A 15,855-nucleotide genomic window follows, 5' to 3' on the forward strand; every position below is an offset into this window, starting at 1 on the left:
TTTTATATCTTCTTTTTCGGGGTCTTTAATTTCTTGACCTGGTTTGCTGTCAGTGTTGCTGCCAGATGATGATTCCAGTATCACTTTCTTTTCTTTTGTTTTTCTTTCTTGCCTCTCCTTCTCAATTCTTATGTCATGGTACTCTTTCCTTTTCTGAGATGATGCTCTTTTTATTTTTAAAACCTTGTCGACACTGCCCATCTTTCCACGGCGTCCTGGTTCCCACTGCGCCAACAGAAACTCACGGTCTTCTTGGATACGTATCATCTCCATTGCGTTGGCGTGGGCAATGTCAAACAAAACTTCCAGGCCCACATTCCACTCTTCTTCCTTCTTTTTCAGTGTCTCAGAACGCTTAGCTTTGTTTTCTTTATTTCTTTTCAGGTTGTCATACTCATTAAAGAGCACACTAAATTTTGTTTACCGCATGTTTCTTGAGCCTTGTTGGAATGTGTGCCTTTGTCCAAACTGCAAGGACGTCATTGGCTGTGGAATGTGCTGCTTCACAGACTGTCTTGTTCACCACTTGCTTGTAGTGATATAGTAGCGCCATGACCTCTTTCTTCGACGGTAGTTTTGTTGAAGTCAGAGTGTCTGACAATTGCCCGATGAGCCATATGTCTGTTTCACTTCTTGTAGTTGGTTTTAATATTGCATCAGTACTATCACTTGTAAAGACCATGCAGTCCATGCTGTCACTCATTGCTCTGTCACTGTCAGTGTGTCTGCAACAAAGTATCAAATTAATGAGGTTACCTGTATCAGTGTGAAGCATAATTAATATATTGTAGTTCATAAAACTAATAAAAACTTGAAATTGCATTTTCACTCACATTGCATACAACAAAAATGGCGTCTTGTGTTGAAATGCATTTTGGGAAGCATACAGATCAATAAGTAAATAAGTCCAGTAGTTCATAAAGCTACCATACTGTACTATAGTGTAGTGTTGACTGTTGAAATGTTGAAAACTGTGCAAGACATGCAGCTTTGAGCAATGAGCAATGAGCATACAGTAACCAAAAATTTTAACCTCTGGTAGGGACCTCTTAATGTCAATATATTTGGCTCTTTTTTGGGATTCTGTGGTATTTTAACTATAGAAACAAGATTAGGGGGTGGCTGCTGAAGAAATCCTACTGCTGAAAAATAAGGACCACCCTAATATATATATGCATACACTTATGTATGTATTTTTTCTCGGAAACGGCTCCATATTTTTTTGGGAAATTTGGCATCCTCGATAATTCTGGCCTGAAACATGATCTAGATAGGTCAGAAATTTGAAAAAAAATTGTCAAGAGCTTAGATTTAAAAAAATTATATGAGAGACGTCAATTTTATATACATCAGTGTTACAATGAAGTTGTCGCACTTCTCACATTTATGTGGAAAAATTGAAGATTTTCATGGATGGAGAAGTTTATATCAAATTACTTAAAGAGCAAAAACTGGCAATTCGCAAAAATATTTGCATATATTTTGACAAAGGATTACAAAAATGGAATTACCTTAAAAAAGAAGCTTGAAGCTTAGTAGAAATCGTTGTTAGAAATCGGACTTGCGGTAATAATTAAATATCTTTGAACAGATATCAGTACGAAAAGACATTAAATCGCGCCAAGAGCAATAAACAGGTAATTGCATATAAACAGGTAATGTTTGTATATATTTTAATAAGGGATTACATCAATTCAAAAACCTTAAAAAAGAAAACAAAAAGTTTGAAGCTTAGTAGATATCTTTATTAGAGATCAGGCTTGCTTTAATGATCAAATATCTTTAAAAAGACCGCAATATGAAAATGCAGCAAATTGTCTTAAATTGTCTGCAATTACAGGACAAGCGACAATAAGAATCCATATATAGAAACCTGCCGCAACCCGAGTGCCGCCAGCCCGGTACTATATATATATAAATATATATATATATATATATATATATATATATATATATATATATATATATATATATATATATATATATATATATATATATATATATATATATATATATATATATATATATATATATATATATATATATATATATATATATATATATATATATATATATATATATATATATATATATATATATATATATGATTAGGCCTATGGAGAGGCAACCTTGAGAAACTAGGCCTAGACAAGGATTTAGTGGTATGCTATGATACGAAAGCAGCAACTAGCCCAATGGTCAATATACTTCGATAATTAATTATAAGTTATCTTTTGGGTTAGTTACTGTAAATGAACAAGGAATCTAGCTCAAACTGGCTACCATAAACCTTATAAATTGATCCTTTTACAACAATAATAAAAAAAAAACTCATTAGGCTCTAGAAACTTGTTAAATGCTGCATGAAAATTGGGGACAATCTTGAATTGGATAATACTCTAAGATTATTTTTAAGTAGCACCTATTAAAGGGGTGAATTGCTTAAAGGGGCGAATATTTTGAGGGGGGCCTATTCGTGAAGATGTAAGTAGAGGCAAATTGCTTAGGGGAATGGGGCGATGTTGCTCTTTCGATTTTTCAAAGAAAACACAAAAACAGTTATTTTTACAATTTAAGGGGGGACTGACCCCTCCTGCCTTCCCTGATTGGCAGTCCTGTGAGCAATAGAAAAAACGACCAATTAACTATGAACGTTCCAGTACCATTACAATATGCTAGTAAATTGAATAAATTTCTAAGATGCTATGAAGCGATGCAGTAGGTATTAATAGAAATTTATCTAACCTGAAACCAAAAAGATCAAAGAATTTGTTAGGATTTTGAAGGACAATGTTGGACTAGATGTCGCATGGGCTTCGGTGCTTCCCCCACATGATTCATACATAAATTTATGGTTAAATGTCTAAATGTACTAATTTACTAAATGGCTTATATATGGGTTTCTTACTACCTCGAAAAATAATGATATCCAAGACAACTAGGAATAGAAGAGAAAAGATTTGTGAATGGACAGTAAAAAAAGTTTTCCTTTTAATTTACCAAATCATTTATTCACTATACAGATTCTGAAATATCACAATTTAAATAACCGTCCAATATAAGAAGTTACACACAATAAAAAAAATTAGGTAGAAAATAAAACAGCTAGAAACAGGGAACATGATATGAAAAATAAGATCTTGATACAAAAATCGAGAATAATCATTAAATTAGATTATCAAATTGATCGCATTCCTAGTAATAAATCGAGCCTAATAAACTATACATTTTACAACAAGCCCTTATGAAGACCCCTTTGGTCTTCTGCTTTTTCTGAGTAATCTTTCTTTTATGTAGGAAGGGATTGCTGTCTTTATTACTATTTTTGCTGATTGTTTTTATTAATGTTTACTATAAGAGATCAATATGTTAGCGTTATATGTATTAATTAATTATCTATTGTATATTAAGTGTTTATAACTTGGTATCTTAAGAAAAAGTCAGTGTGTAGAAAACAAAACTAAAACTCGAAGCGGAAACGAGCGTTCTGAGGGATCGAAATTATAGAAATATTTTTACGAAGCATAAAAAATTGAAGAGAGAAAGATATGCTACTGGTACACTAATAAAAATTATATTTTTTAGTTACCATTTTCACTCATGCCATATATAAAATATGGGATACCAAAATTGAAGTGACTAAAAATATAAAAATTATAGAAAAATGTAGAAAATTTTTAGTATAAAGTGTTTTAAAAAATAATTAAATGTTATAAAAATAAAAAATATATAAAAATGGGTACTTGCATCATATACCCCCGATCACTCAAGAAGTGAAGTTAGGTTAATCCTAATAAAATATACGTATATATGATAAAAATATAATACTTTAGAAACAAACTTGGGCTATACGAGTATATTTGCACATTAGGCGGGTGGGGGTAAAGTACAGCGGGTCTGCATGCAAAATATGTTAGCTACAAGTATTCTGATATTAAGAAGTAAGAATTGTTTTCCGACTTCCCACTTTCCAAATACTTTATGCCCCCCCCTCCCTAATATGCAAATATATAGCCTAAATAATATATTTCTTATCTGTTCTGTCACTTCTCCTTGTCTTTCCTCACGCTAAGCTGAAAGAAATTAGCAGAAAAAACCGGTTTACAGTGCATCAATGAGTGAAGAACTTGAGTGGTTGAAGGTATATCATACAACTACCTAAAGCTAAAATTGTTCTTTATGAGAAAAAGATACTCATCTACAGTAGGATAAATGATAATAGAGAACGTTAAAAATAAGATGCAAAAATTTATAACAAATATTTTAATGACATTTTTTGGAAAATATAAAGGTAAAATAATTAATATATTTTGATTTTTTTTTTTTTTAGTTATACCGTCGAACCTGACAACTTGAACATATTTATATCATTATTTCGAGGAACACCTTGTTACTAAGTAGAAAGGCAAAATCCTGAAAAAAAAATGATGTTGGAATCACTGATGATCTGGTGATGTTGGAACCACTGATAAATAAGTGCTGATCTGTAAGACACTTTAAATGAATCAACGAAAGGAATAAATTTGGTTATTTTTTTCCCCAGTTTTATCTGTACACCAAGAAATCCCAAAACAAGATATTTTAACCTGTCGTTAAAAGAATATTAAGGAAATTTGCAAAAAAACTGATAGGAAATAAAATAGCTCTTGACAATTAAAAAAAATTTATAATGACTTTCGCACGATATCACATCTTCTTTTTTTCAACGGGGACAAAGAGAAAAAAATTAGTGAAAAAGTAGGAAGTTCAGTCCAGGGTTTTTATTGCTATTAAAAAAAAAAAAAAAAAAAAAACTGTTCTTTTAACCAGAGTATCGGGGTATCCATATTACCAAAACCTAAGAAAACAAACAAATAACTACTCATTTGAAAGAATTCTATAATCTGGATAATACATAGCCTACTGTTACTTTAAAAAAAACTCTAAGCTCAGGCTTAATATTGACAAATCTGCGAGCCATTTGACAAAAGAAAAATTTTATAAGTCGTGTAGAGCTGTTACCATATGAAAATGTAACTCTCTTCTGGGATATTCAAATTACCAAAAACTAACTTTTGGAACTTTCTCGTATGGAGACAATGATCCGTGTAGCTCAGGTATCTATCTCCTAATTCTCTGCCTTCGGCAGGGAGTGTTACGCGTGGTTGGGGGTGAATCATCCGATGCTTTCCATGTTTTTCCTCAAATTTCTCCAGGCACCCATATTGAGCTAAGCCGTCTGTGACTGAACTTACAGGGTTACAAAGACGACCGTCGTTCGAAGCCAAATAGTCAGTGGCACTAAAACTCAAATCCCTCCCCTTACGGAAACAGCATTGCAAGTTCAGCACGCTACCCACTCGGCTACCAAACCTAAAACTAAACAAAAATAAACGAACAACTACTCACGAGAAAAAAACAAAACAAAATTTATTTGCATTCTTCTGCCAAGGCGTACTAGCGTTTAAAACAATTCTCGTACTTGGCTCATTAATCACAAATCCGTGAGCCATTTAACAAAAAAAAAAAACAAGTTAAATTTTAGAAAATTGCTTGGAGTTGTATTTTAATTGTGAAAATGAAATTTCTTTACTTCTCAAATGCTGAGCTTAGGTAATAACGTTATTATTTTAAACAAAACAAAAAATGCTGAATCACAAGATTTCTTGTTCTACCCAATCACATCTCTGCACAGTTTTCTAAAAATGATTTCTGTGACTTATTGTTTCCGTATTAAAATAAATTGTGTGTCCAAAAAGCTTCTGAATCATTTTTTTAGGTAAAACTAAAAATTCAACATTTCTATCATTTATGGGTATTACAAAATAGTACATTCAATTTTGAAATTTGTGCTTTCAGCAACATGTATCGATTTTTTGCTAAATTGTTCAACATAAATAAATGAATAAAAAAAAAAATATAATTTGCAATACATTATGGTTGACCCGTCATGCATGAGGAAGCTTTAATGGGTTTTTAATTAGTTTTTGAAGCTGCTTAACTATTTATTACGGAATTAACCTTCCCAACAGGCGTGTGTGTGTATGTTCATTTTTTCGCTTCAGTTAATCGTACAATTTTGTTTTCTTTAGTCTGTTCAAAGTCACAGTTTGTTGAAGATAACTGCAGTCAAACTGGCTAAATACTGTGAATCTGTTAATAAATATGAAGTGGGAGCTTCGATTCTCGAATCTGCGGAACTTTACAAAGATGCCATTGAACTGTCAGCAAGACACGGTTTGTCCTTTAGTCGACTGCACTTAATTGTTTTTAGCACCTTTTCGAACGAGCCTTTGTATTTCGATGCGTTGATTTCCTTTTAAAAACATCACACTTTTATTTTATTTCATTTTTATTCAAAAAATTGTGGGGGCTGTGACAATCCTTTTTTTAGTTTGATTTGCTCTTGAAGCTCTCATCTTTTTAAATGATACTAAGCCGATATTTGTGAGAGATATAAAAGGCGAGAGCTCTGAATCTCGAATCCACGGAGCAAAGATACCATCGAACTCTCAGTACGACACGGCTTGTCTTTTGTTCGACTGCACTAATTAGTTTATGTTTTTTTTCGATGGCTATATTTCCAGTAAAAAAAAAAAAAAACATTTAAGATTTTATGTCATTTTCTTCTTCGTAAAAAAAATTTAATCTAATAGAAAAAGTAAAAAAATTCTTACATAGGCTGTGGCAAGCCCTGTTTTGGTTCGATTCACTTTTGGAGATCTCTTGTATGTAAGTGCAGTAAAACCGATCTTTGGAAGAAGGTTAAGCTTTAATCAATCCCTTTTGAAATGGTGTGTCCCTTTTGCCTACGTTGCTCCCACAGTAGACAGAATATACCAGTATGCTTATCGCAGATCATTTCTGGTCTTCGTTCTCGGTGCGAACAAAACGCTCCTCCCACTTATTTCTGCATTAGCGAGGATGCTGGTTAGTCTGTTTCCGATTGTTTCAATGCACTTTGATGGAAACAATCGGAAACAGACTAACCAGCATCCTCGCTAATCTGACTTCGCCTATGTTTATATCTGCAAAAACGTTCTCCGGAGCACTCGCACCCCGGTCCGGGTTTTTATAATGGGTGAGATAGAGAATGATCATACTGCTAATTCTATAAACTGTGATTGCTCCTGTCCAAAGACTTGTATATGCACATCCCCACTTTATCCTCTTAATTGTTAGGCCTTTTACAAATTTACATTTTATTTGTTGATCATATTACTCTTCATTCTTTTAATTTTTTTTAGAGATCCTCCCCACCCCATGAAATATTGCCTCCCCTCGAAGTAAACTCTTATGTGAATACCGTGTTTCTTTTTTCTATGTTAATGTATTTTACTTAGCCAAAATATACACATTCTTCTTGGATACCTGAGAATCTTAAGGGAGGTAATAAAATAATTGTTTTCCTGGACAAATTAGATATTTTTCTGCTTCTAAGCATGTTTTGTTAGTATATCATACTTCGTATTCAAATAATGAAAAAAATAAATATTTCGTCCTGATCATCACCGCCACAGAGGACATCAAATCATATTTCCTAGGGATATTTAAATTAGACAGGTCCCCTTCTTCGTTGGTCTAGGGTTGAATCCCAGGCCCCATATTGCCAAGTATAGTTCAATCGTTTATGTTGCCACAGATTATGCCACATTGAGAGTGTTATTCTAGTATGCCATTAGTGTGTTTAAATTGCACTTATGCCTACCACAAATTGCACTACCCTCAGCTGTTCTAACGATCTTACGTTTACTTTTGGAAGATTTCCATTCGTTTGGATTAATCCTGAAGGGTGTACCTTATTTCAAGCGTATGTTTGTCGTGATGAAAAATGAACAAAACAGTTTTCTCCGTTTTTTAAGTTTTATTTTACTAAAAAAATTGTGCTCTGTTTTGTTAGGTTTTTTCCTCCCTTTTCCTTCTTTCTCAATTATTATTCATTTCTTAGTAAAATTCTAACAACTATTTTCTAATTTAATTTGTGTCTTCTATTCAGGCATGTGGAGTAAAGCTGTTGATGTATCTTTAAGAGCACCCGATGGTGACATCATCTTAGATATGGTGAGCCAAATCTTTTTGAAGTCAAATCAACTTGATAAGGCAGAAGCATTATACTTGGCTATGGGCAGACATGACCTAGCCGTGCAGATGTATCAAAATAAAAATCTCCATGGCAAGGTATATCACTAAAGCTTTTCAATGAATGTATTGCTGCTCTCATACCCAATTTTGTTGGGTAATCAGTTCTGGTTCATCCTCAATTGTTTTAATTCATGACTCCCTCTCAGCAAAACTTTAAAATATGAACTATATATATATATATATATATATATATATATATATATATATATATATATATATATATATATATATATATATATATATATATATATATATATATATATATATATATATATATATATATATATATATATATATATATATATATATATATATATATATATATATATATATATATTATCAATTTGATTTGTGCCTGCTTATAATACAAATGAAAAACAAAGCAGAGTACGAAACGAAAAAAAATAATAAATAACGCTAAAACTTAATTCACATAATTACGTAAACACAATCACAAAAATAGTTGAGTCATCGGTGAATTGTATAGCTTGCTAAGAGATCGTATGGAAGCTTTCCGTTCTAGGTCAATCACTATTGTTGGTGGATTGAAGATTCCGTATATCGTAGAGATCTCTATTCAGCAAAATTAATTTTGCATATCAGCAATAAGTGATCCGTATTTTTCGAAACTAGGTGAGATACAACGTTTCCCATAAGTGCGATATTTACCAGATTATGGGAGGGAGGACGCCGTTGAAAAGTTTAGAAATAATAAAACAATTGAAGGACCACTCGCATTTGACAGATAGATAGACAGATAAATTGTATTTCATACAAATATAAATAACAGAAATAATTAAATAAAGCCAACAGGGAGCTAAACTCGAAAGGATGGCTAACAATTATTGCAATAAATTCAAGTACACCAAAAATAAAGATAAAGAAGATAAACCAAAAAACATCATAACATATAGAAGGAGAAAGACAAAGGAGGCTACCCCAACATAGCAAATTCTAAAAATGATGCTAAAAAACAAATTATCAAGAAGAATCACCCCGCCATCAAAGGTTAATTTTATATTCTACTAATCTAGTCTTTAAAAGTGATCGGCTATTAAGATTTTTTAATTTACTAATTAATTTTAGCCTATTTGCTATAGAAGGGATTTGGTATCTTATTGAAAATGTATCTCTTTCACAATTAACCAAAGGGATTCTATACGCTCCAAAACGAGCCGACGAAGAAGCGAGTGATTGAATAGGGGTAACTAGAATTTGTGATTCATAAAAATAACTCGCCGGAGACTGAATATCATAATGCCAGAGCGATAAATCCAAATTCCTAAGTTGAGTAAGGTCTAATATATGAAGGAACAAAAATGAAGTTGTTGTCTCACAAAGATTTTGAAGTCGTGCAGGATGATGAAAGACAGTACCAAGGATCATTATAGCTTTTATTTGTCATATCTGGAGGGGTTTTAAATTATTAGGAAATATATTTAGGCAAATAAGGGGACAGTATCTAAGGTATAATTCTATTAAAGAATGATAAAGAATTTTAATAATCGAAAAAGGAAAAACATACTTTAATTAATATACCCATCCTAAATTTTGGGCTAATTTTGTATAAGGATGGTCAGAATGACTACCGAAGCATAAAAGCTCGTCAAGAATAATCCTCAAATATCTATATGTCTTAACCTGTTTAATTCTATACCCAGAAACAACTAACTCATCAATCCCAACCTTAGCAACTCCTTGCCTAGATCTCCCAAAAACCATAAATTCTGTCTTAGACAAATTGAGAACTAGACGATTACAGGAAAATCACTGGATAACTGAATTCATTTCAGACCCCATGTTCTCGATCAATAATGAAGGGGTTTTAGCTTCAACAGATACCACTCCGTCATCTGCACACATAAGTGCTAGGCTATCCTTATAGGATAGACAATTAGGGAGATCATTTCAAAAATAGTAACGGGCCAAGTATAGACCCCTGGGGCACTCCAATATCATCCAGGGAGTTAGGCTGAGACAGATGGCCTTGTAGATCTGCATGGAATCCGCGATTTCGTAGATATGACTCTATTAAATCAAATTCCTTTCCACAAATTCCAGAGTTATTCAGTTTTTCAAACAAAATGGAATGATTTAGAGTATCAAATGCTTTTTTATATTGTAGAAAATGCCTGATACATAATTACCATTATTCAGTGAATCATTAGTTTTAAGTAAAAGGGCTGCAACTGCTTGTTCAGTAGAACGACCAGGTCTACACCCAAACTGGCTTTTGGTTAAAAGATTTTTTTAATCTAAATAAGACAAAATTCTTTTGTTTAATAACTTTTCCAAAATCTTTGACAAAGGACAGCTTTCCCATAAGCCGAGCGGATAGATCTACTGACTGATTCAGTCAATAAGCCTCTAGTTGATCTAAGCGTCTGGCCATATGTGGCTCGATTCAAAACCTCAGGGCAATTTCGTCCTTAGGGCAATTCCTTATTTTGAATCAAAAATTTATTCTTGGAGGATTTCAAGAGCAAACATTCTAGTTGTTATAAAGTCTTTTTTTATTTGTAGCATGTGTAAACCTCTATTTAGTTCTTTCTATATGCCCTTTTATATTGGCAGATGTGATGGTTTACGTAAATTCCAAAGATAGACGATAAACGTTGGTACATGGTCTTTATTAAATAACGTGAGAATACACATAGAGAAATTAAGGTAGCACAAGAACAACTAACTACGACGAAGGCGAGAGATGGACTGCCTTTAGAAATGAGCGAAGAATGTAACTTTCCTGGAACGGAAGTTCCAGCCCTGGGAACGACCCCTTTCCCACGACTAGCTTTAGTCCCAAGAGCTCCCCCCTGGACCGCTATCGTTGACACATAAATGCCCAACTAACTAAGAAATGAGATACCCGGAAATGCTTCTCGAATTGATGTTAAATACTTTACAGATTCTCCCCCCTGTTTTAAGTTAAATTTCCCAAATTTGCCTTATCCCCTTCTCATTAAACCCTCAAACTTTAATTGAATTCAAAACATTCAACACCCTTCCCAAATTATTCACTTCTCACCTACTAACATTCTTCAGCATAAACTAGTAAAGAATTACATAATATAAACACTACAAAATACTTGCATAAGTAAAAATTTATATAGTATAAACGAACCACACCAATAACAGTAGTCGGATACTGGATATTTTAACACTTCATTTTTCTTTGTATACTTTAAAATAGACTTGTTCCCCATACCCCTGAATTTGATGAGGACAAGGAAAGTTGGGATTATGTATAACTTTGAATTAGGGCAAAAGGAATGACCGGGAAAGGCTAATTAATCCTGAAAATACCAGCGACAAATAAATGAAATTGCAGAAACTCTAAAAATCATACCATGCAGCAATGAGGTTAAGATATTATTCCCAATAAAATCCTCGGGGTTCTATTGCTGCGGAACGCCTTGGTTTAGACCTATTTGGTTTTTCTCTACTAACTTGTGGTTTGACAAATGGCAGTACTACTGTTGATATCTCTACATAACTATTAGCGCTACGCATTAAAACCATCTCGTGAGGCATCAACCTCATCTCGCGAGATATTACAACCAGCTCCCTCTCCCTGGGTAGCCAAACCGCCCTGCGAGGCATCAGTAACATCTCGCGGTGCAACAAAAAAAAAACCATCCCGTGAGGCATCAGTACCATCCCACGGGACATAAAAACCAGCTCCCTTTTCCTGGGTAGCCAAACCGCCCTGCGAGGAATCAGTACCATCTCGCAGTGCAACAAAAAAACCATCCCGGGAGGCATCAGTACCCTCCCACGGGACCTTACAACCAGCTCCCTTTTCCTGGGTAGCCAAACCGCCCTGCGAGGCATAAGGACACACTTGCAGTGCAAAAAAAAAAAAACCATCCCGTGAGGCATCAGTACCATCCCACGGGACCTTAAAACCAGCTTCCTTTTCCTGGGTAGCCAAACCACCCTGCGAGGACTCAGTACCATCTCGCAGTGCAACAAAAAACCCATCCCGCGAGGCATCAGTACCATCCCACGGGACTTCAAAACCAGCTCCCTTTTCCTGGGTTGCCAAACCGCCCTGCGAGGAATCAGTACCATCTCGCAGTGGCGTCTCATTATCATTGAGTCCAAATTTCACCCTCGTCAGCGCAGAAAAAAATTCATCGGAAAAAGAAGACGTGTCTCCTTTCCCCACTATCTGTTCATATTGTATTGCAACCTTATACGCATCACCTAAACAAAAAAAAAATTCTGCACTATTCTCTAACAAATACCGTTTGTAGGACGGTCTGATCCACTCCTTGAATAAATTTAGAGCAAATCTTCCAAGAACTACACCATCATCCCTGGCTTCTAAGGACACCCTACATGACCTTCCTAATTTTTTCATCCTTCTATAGAATAGATATACCCTTTCATCCTTAAATTGAGCCACGCCTACAAACTCTGCAACCATTTTGCTTACTATTTTGTCTGGGGTAAATACTGCAAGTAATCCACCTTTTAAACTTGACAAATTTATAATCGTGGGATCCAGATTCTCAAAAAAGGAGCGAAACAAACCATGGGCCAAAAATGACGCAAAGCTTTTGAATCAGACCAATTTAACAACAACTGAAATTTTTTTAACTTTGCAACAAACTCAATTTTTGTAACTTTGTAACAAATTTTGTAACAAACTTAATTATTTTTCCACTTTCTGACTTTGTGAGTGGCGTTATTACTAAAAAAAAAAGGGTCAATTAGCGATCCTATTACTTGGGACTGTTGAGGCTGTTCTATTGGAAGATTAATTGGGGTGGTGCTCAGGGGAGTTGGAGGGATTGTTGAGACCCATGTCTTGATCTTTTGAAGGTAATCATAAAGTTCATCTTGATCGAAAACAGGATCATCTGAGTCAAATAAAAGAGGTGGAACTATGCCATTTATCCTTCACTGTCTTACAAAATCAAAAGCAACCTTTTTGTTATATCCAATTTCCACAGGATCAAGTATAGGAATAAAAACTGACATATTGAGATCAAAATTTGAAAAAGCAATTACTCTAAAAATTTAAATGTTGGTTTTAAACACAATTCGTTAATTACGGACGCTAGACTTTGGGCAATTAACTTCACTTCTAACAACAATGGTCTAATAAAATTTACTGGGTTGTTTAACCGCGTTAAATCACTTACGAAAGGTCGTTTGTCTTACATCCAATTGCAGTTGGTCTCAATTAAATCACTAGCGTCAAATGGAGTCACAATTGAGAATTAATTTTCGATTATCGAATTCACAATGTTAAATTTTGTTTGGAAACTGTCAAATGTAGATCACACGTCGACTGTATAAAATCAGGTAAAAAAAAAACACCAAACGTAAAATGGCTAAGTGAAGGTAGAAATCAACCGGAGACTTTCAGTTGTAGAAATTTGAATTAGTATGTAGAAGCTATCGCGAGGAAATCCATATTAGGTATTGTGTAACAGCCTATTTCAAAATGTTCATTTAAAAGAAAGTGTTTCTCAAGAAGGCGCTTTGAATAGAAAAAAGTTCAATACCTCGTAACATTTCGATGTCTTTTTATCAGTCTTTTGTAGTATTTGCGGCTCAATATCACAAGCAATTTTGTGTAGCGGGCCAAATAGCTCTTCAATATGTTGCCAGTATTTAGCGTAAGATGTCGTAAGTACTTATAACGGTCACTCAAATGTCACTTGGAGGTTTTCCTCTAGTGATATATGATCCACTAGTCTTAACCGCTTGCCACCACTCTGTAAAGTTCTGTTTAAGTTCTTTCTATATGCCCTTTTATATTGGCAGATGTGATGGTTTACGTAAATTCCAAAGATAGACGATAAACGTTGGTACATGGTCTTTATTAAATAACGTGAGAATACACATAGAGAAAATAAGGTAGCACAAGAACAACTAACTACGACGAAGGCGAGAGATGGACTGCCTTTAGAAATGAGCGAAGAATATAACTTTCCTGGAACGGAAGTTCCAGGCCTGAGAACTACCCCTTTCCCACGACTAGCTTTAGTCCCAAGAGCTCCCCCCTGGACCGCTATCGTTGACACATAAATGCCCAACTAACTAAGAAATGAGATACCCGGAAATGCTTCTCGAATTGATGTTAAATACTTTACACATGTATCATTGATAATATACCTTTTTCCATTATTTGGGACAGTAGCATGGGGTAGCACCTATATCTTTATTTTCTTCAGTTAAAACTAGCCTGCCTATTGGTAGTATCGGTTGGTACAAATCTTCTAATGCTCCTTATACATTTGAGCTAATGGTCGCAGCACGAATCATGGTCACTGCACTCCTGTCACATAAGCAAAAACTGTCATTCTCATAAGAAATGAAGCTCAGAATTTTAGGAGGTTTTCAATTGTTTATATAAAATTATACAAAAGAAACAGACAATTTTCATAAATACGTGTATTTCAGCGTCAATGTATAGACGTGGACAGCTTTTAGTAATAATGAACTAAAATAGTACTTTTTTTCAGTTTAAGAAAATTAAAAATACAGACATGTCTTTTAAATGCTTGTTTCCCATAATAAGGTAATAAAATACAAATTTAATGAAGCTCAGTGGAGTTGAAGAAAATGAATTTACTTCTAGTAGACAAGAAACGCGTTTAAATCGAGAAGCAAAAACAATAACCGCTGATTAAGCACTGATTATCAGTGCTTATCAACTGTTCAAACGCTGATTATTAGCGCTTATTAACTGATTTAGAAAGTGCTATGAGTATGATAAAACCAAAGTCTGTGGCAAATGGTGGAACATGTAACCCAGATGACTAAATTATAGTATCTGGCCTATAGATAGACAGATTCCTTTATTTTTGTCCGATTAAAAAGACTAAGAAATCAACTAAATAAACATAGCTACTACTAGATGGTCAAATGACATGTGCGGCGTGGTACAATCAATAATTAAATGCATCATCAACAAATGCATCATCATCAACATCATCAGCAAAGAAATAATCCAACAAAGAAGAAGAAGAAATAAAGAACCTTCTTCTTTATTCTTCTTCTTCTTCAACCTGCTCTCATCCTGCATCTGGACTAAGGACAAACTTTTTGACTTGCAATTGACCCAGAGCCCCTAATACTCTCCGAGACACTATTTCGGACATGACGAAATACATTAGCTAATCTCATCGTATTTCTCTTCTCAAATATCAGCTTTTCCAATTTCTAGTTTGATAAGAATGGTAATCATAATTCTTAAAAAAATTTCCAGAAAATAGGCTGGTGCAACACCATTAAGAACATTGTTACACTACTATTAATAACAGGTAATCCCATAACTGATCAACATCTAAAATTTTCAAATTTTGGTGATCCAGATGAATAAATAAAAATATTTGACCTATAATAGTATAATAACTTAAGAGTAATATATATATATATATATATATATATATATATATATATATATATATATATATATATATATATATTAATGTAGAAGTGACCCTAGTACTCCAGAACAAACACCTTATATGGGCATAGAAAACGGAACGAACTCCTTATATGGGTATAGAGTCATCACGTGGTTAATGGGGTCAATGACGTATTTTTCCATGATTAATTTATTTAATGTTTCTATGTGTAATAGCTCCGGGAGGAAGGTTGCACATGCGCATTGAATTCTAACGGGAACAAGGTTATTGATCTAGGACTCGAGGGGAAGTGAATTTCCGAGAACTTGATTGCGTAATCGATCGTGAATGTCATGGTGTCCAGAAA

General features: G+C 34.0%; 1 protein-coding gene across 1 annotated transcript in view; it reads left to right on the top strand.

Annotated features, from left to right (window-relative positions):
* Positions 1-15,855, top strand: part of LOC148947222 (intraflagellar transport protein 172 homolog) — a 214,545-nt gene that overhangs the window by 131,316 nt on the left and 67,374 nt on the right. Inside the window, exons 17-18 of the mRNA XM_089096541.1 lie at positions 6,072-6,216; positions 7,976-8,152. Of these exons, the coding sequence (XP_088952667.1) occupies positions 6,072-6,216; positions 7,976-8,152 (322 nt within the window). The remainder of the gene's footprint in view (positions 1-6,071; positions 6,217-7,975; positions 8,153-15,855) is intronic.

The sequence above is a fragment of the Artemia sp. Qi Xiang Cuo genome, chromosome 11, assembly GCF_049724085.1.
Source record: "Artemia sp. Qi Xiang Cuo chromosome 11, ASM4972408v1, whole genome shotgun sequence".
NCBI classification, from domain to species: Eukaryota; Metazoa; Arthropoda; class Branchiopoda; order Anostraca; family Artemiidae; genus Artemia; species Artemia sp. Qi Xiang Cuo.